We start from the raw sequence: 4352 nt of genomic DNA on the forward strand, positions 1-4352 counted from the left end.
TTTTATGTTTTTTTTTTATAGTTTACAAACTCAACCATTGTTTCAAAAATTATGGTCCTGCGGATTTACCCCAAAAGGAACGATCTAGAGCAATTAAAAAAACTGACTTTGTAAATTACTCAAAATACAAGATAACCAAAAATATTGTTCGATTGAAAAATTGACTCACATATTCTTTAACTGCAAATTTCACAAATACAAAATTGATGTTAGTAAACTTTTAAACCACGGGAACCGTCTTTGCAAACTGACCAAACCACAAGGTTGATTTTTATATTAAAAAAAACTACTTGTTTGTTTTTTGACATATTTAAAATGTTGGTATTTACACTCTTACCGATTATTTAGGAACATTCTTCCTCTTACTTATTTAAAATGTTGATCTTTATTCGATCTATATTAAAATTAGTAAAATCTCAACCAATATAGCTGATAGAAATAACAATTTTATTAAAACCTTAACGTCCATAGTATTAATTTTGATCCACAAAAAATTTAATAGTACTAATTTTTTTAAAAAATATTCATTTACCATTCTATTAACTAAAATTTTCCAACGTTGATAGGTGAATGACATATTACCAAATAATATGTGATATCATATCAATAAAAAAAACTTAGACAATCACTTGAGAGCGAAGAATACGTGGCATCACCATACAAAATTGCTCAATACGACTTCATCTTGATTCTTGATGCCTTGGCCCAGGAAGTCTTCAAAGACCCCGTCAATGATTCATCCGTTACAGAAATTACACATCATCTCGTAAATCATGGAGATAATGGGTTTAAAAGATATCAGGCCGGATAGCCGAGTGTACGTCCACTTATCAACATGTAACACATAGCATGTGCCGCTCCTAAACTTATAACCGTCTTCTACAACTCGATTACAGTATAAATAGAGTAAACACGACTCAATGTACACCACTCCATTTATTCATTAACTTACATCTTAGTTTTGATTTACTATTGTATTTATCCGAAGTCTTTTCTCAAACTGAGTTAGTCGGAATAGGTTAACCGGACAACTGACGAAGAAGGACCACATCAATATGTTATGAAACAAAGAAGAAGATTGTAGATAAATATTAGGAAATGTTTGAGTAGCTAGCAAATACCAATATTTAAAAAGAGTGAAGGGGTAATATAGTGCTTAAAGCCAAATGAAAACATAAGACAAAGCTAAAAGAAAAGTTTGTCCCCACCTTCTTTCTTACATGCTTGGATTGCAACACTTGGTAGTAGTAGTAGTAGTAGAGAAAGAAGAAACCATCAAACAAAGACAACCCGTTGTTGTATAATTCCTCTTTTTTTAATCCTCCTCCTCCTGTTTTCACTTATGGACAAACTAAATAAATAGTAGATTGAGATAACCTTTCTATAAAGATAAAATCAGTTTACTTAACTTGGGAATAATTAAATTATAATTATAATTAAGATGAGATTAACTTTAATCTAGCTGCAAAACCCAACTGGGTTAGAGTTGGAGGCGGTGGCAGTGTTTTTTTGCTTCAAAGTTGTGAGCTTTTCAGAGAGAAGGGCCTTTTTTTCTTTATTCTTTTTTAACACAGGAAATAGAAACAAACAGAGCATATACTGATGATATATACTACTAGAGATAGTGTGAGGAAACACTTTTAGATTTAGAGAGAGAGAGAGAGAGAGAGAGAGATGGTGGGCTCAGCAGCAGGAGCAGATAGAAGCAAAGAAGCTGTTGGGATGATGGCCCTTCATGAGGCCCTCAGAAGCGTCTGTCTCAACACAGACTGGACTTACTCTGTTTTCTGGACTATCCGTCCTCGACCGTACTCTTTCTTTCTTTCTTTCTTTCTTTCTTTCTTTCTCAATCTTTCTCTATCACTCTTTTCCTTTCTTAATTTTGTTTCCTTCCATTTTTCTCTGCAGCCGAATCAGAGGTGGTAATGGTTGCAAGGTTGGCGATGATAATGGAAGTTTGTGAGTTTCTCTATTTTGTTTTTTCTGTCTTCTGTCTAAACTTACCAAAATGGGCTTTTTTTGCTCTTTCTCTGCTGCAGAGGGTCAAATAAAGTTTAATTAATGTATATAATCTAATAGTAGGAAGAGTAATGAGAAATGGGTAATGGGTAATTTGTGATTTTGATGTTGATTTTCATAATATTGTGAAGGATGTTGATGTGGGAAGATGGGTTTTGCCGAGGAAGAGTAGGAGATTGTCTGGAAGAAATGGACGGAGAAGATCCTGTGAGGAAATCATTCAGCAAAATGTCTATCCAGTTATATAATTATGGAGAAGGGTGGGTACTGGGTAGGTGTTTTTGTTTAATTACTTTTAATTTCTGTTTAACAAGGTTTAATCTTTTTTGTTTTACTTAAATGAATTTGGTGTTGAATCAGGTTAATGGGGAAAGTTGCATCAGATAAGTGTCATAAATGGGTTTTTAAAGAACCTTCAGAATGTGAACCAAATATCTCCAATTACTGGCAGAGTTCTTTTGATGCTGTAAGGAGGAAACTTAACTTCCAAATCTAATTAATTCTCAACTTCTTCTATTATTGCTAAAGTTTCCAAATTTGTTGCTAATAATTGCAGCTTCCTCCAGAGTGGACTGATCAATTTGAGTCTGGCATTCAGGTAAAGTCTTGTTAATGTTGTCTTGTGTTTTTTAGGAACTTTTTTCCCCTTTCTTCTTCTAATTAGGTTTCTCTTTTTATGTGTACTAGACCATTGCTGTTATACAAGCTGGCCATGGACTTCTACAGTTGGGTTCCTGCAAGATCGTGAGTTTTAAAAGTTTTTATCTTTTGTACTATTTCTTTGCTAATAGATGTAATAGAAATGTTACCTGAGGCATACATTTGATTCTCAGATACCTGAAGACCTTCATTTTGTGCTAAGAATGAGGCATACTTTTGAATCATTAGGCTATCAATCTGGTTTTTACCTTTCTCAGCTCTTTTCTTCAACTAGAAACTCATCTTCTTCCTCTTCTATTCCTACTAAACAATCTGCTATGCCGACTCGGCCGCCTCCTCCCCTTTTCAATTGGGGTCAGAGGCCACTTCCATCTGGGGTTTCTATGCTTTCTTCGCCCAATTTTCAAAACCCTGCTGGTGGTAGACTTGGATTTCCACAAGCCAAAGATGAACCTCATATGTTCATCCTTCCACATTCTGCAGAAACTCGAATGGAAGAAATGATAGGAGAGCATGAAAATGACATTAAATGGCCTAATGGTTTGTCTTTTTTCAATGCATTAACCGGACGTTCTGATGATGCCAAACTTTTGTTTAACCCTGAGAGCTTAGGGAACAAATCTGATAATCAGAACTCAAATCCAGATGCTTCAACGAATCCGAATGAGTTCTTGAGCTTGGACAGCCATCCGGATAGTGCAAGGAAAATGGAAAACAAGTACAAAAGAAGCTTCACTTTGCCTGCAAGAATGGCGACGTCGTCTTCTTCGAACTCGATGGATCACCATCAGCAACAAGCTGTGGAGTACAGGAATTCAGAAGCTGCAGGGATGTATTCGGATGTGATGGAGACTTTCCTGGAGTGAAAGGTGTTTAGAGGGAGTAAAGTTGTATGTAGGAAAAGCTTTTTCTGAACTTTTTTTGTGTTTTAATTTGTTATGTTGTTGTGTTTGTTTTTGAATTTGGTTAAGTAGCTAGTTGTGTTAATTTTGTTTGTTAAATGACTTGACTGGACTGGAGTTGTAGTTGATCCTAACTTAAAAGTTTTGTTTGAAATGGATTTAATGGGTAGGAGATGATGGATGTTTTAAGAGTAGTTGCATCAGAAAGCAGGATAGTTGTTCAACCATTCACATTCACATTCAGATTCAGGATGTATAATATACTTGGTTCTAATTCAACATCTTATAGCTGATTCTACTACTACAAACACAACTTAAAGTTATTAATTATGCTATTAAACTATTACTATCTTTTTGTTTAATTGTAATTTTAATGATTCCATAATCTATATGTACTTTGGATTGAAGGGGGAAAGAAATCAAAGGAAGGTGGAGTAGAGTTTTAGAGGAAACATCAAATTTTATATTGCATATCCTTGTTTGCAAGGAAGGAATGTTGTATTTTGTTTAAGTGTTTCACTTAAGTTCATTAGGGGATCGGAGGCATCTTGCCTTGCCAACGAAAGACAAGTGTCTCCATAGGGAATGAGCTCTTGAGGGATGCGTCGTAGCTACTACTTTGACTCTTCTTATACAATTATAAATTATAAGGTCCATAGAAATTTCTCCATATGACAAGTGTCTTAGTATGGAATGAGATCTATGAGGGATGCGCAGCAGTCACTACTTTGACTCCTTTTATGCAATTATGAAGTCCATGAAAATTTCTCC

The 4352-nt window shown here is 34.9% G+C and overlaps 1 protein-coding gene across 2 annotated transcripts; it reads left to right on the forward strand.

Moving 5' to 3' along the window:
• The first annotated feature begins 1309 nt into the window (after window positions 1-1309).
• Window positions 1310-3666, forward strand: LOC136218843 (protein RICE SALT SENSITIVE 3). Of its 2 annotated transcripts, XM_066005976.1 has the most exons (7): window positions 1310-1808; window positions 1909-1959; window positions 2151-2279; window positions 2380-2485; window positions 2576-2617; window positions 2707-2763; window positions 2853-3666. In XM_066005976.1, exons 1-7 carry the CDS (start codon window positions 1675-1677, stop codon window positions 3543-3545), a joined length of 1212 nt encoding a protein of 403 aa, XP_065862048.1. In that variant the 5' UTR covers window positions 1310-1674; the 3' UTR covers window positions 3546-3666. The 2 variants fall into 2 exon arrangements, with proteins under 2 accessions (XP_065862048.1, XP_065862049.1); XM_066005977.1 differs by lacking the exons at window positions 1310-1808; window positions 1909-1959 and having other exon boundaries at window positions 2163-2290.
• The last annotated feature ends 686 nt before the right edge of the window (window positions 3667-4352 follow it).

Source organism: Euphorbia lathyris, chromosome 2, assembly GCF_963576675.1.
Source record: "Euphorbia lathyris chromosome 2, ddEupLath1.1, whole genome shotgun sequence".
Classification (NCBI taxonomy): Eukaryota; Viridiplantae; Streptophyta; class Magnoliopsida; order Malpighiales; family Euphorbiaceae; genus Euphorbia; species Euphorbia lathyris.

Bases quoted from the DNA above. Each gene is read 5' to 3' on its own strand.
- LOC136218843 (XM_066005976.1), top strand. From the start codon at position 1,675: ATGGTGGGCTCAGCAGCAGGAGCAGATAGAAGCAAAGAAGCTGTTGGG. The intron at 1,809-1,908 runs GTACTCTTTCTT...TTTTCTCTGCAG, and splicing joins TGGACTATCCGTCCTCGACC to CCGAATCAGAGGTGGTAATG. The intron at 2,486-2,575 runs GTAAGGAGGAAA...TAATAATTGCAG, and splicing joins GGCAGAGTTCTTTTGATGCT to CTTCCTCCAGAGTGGACTGA.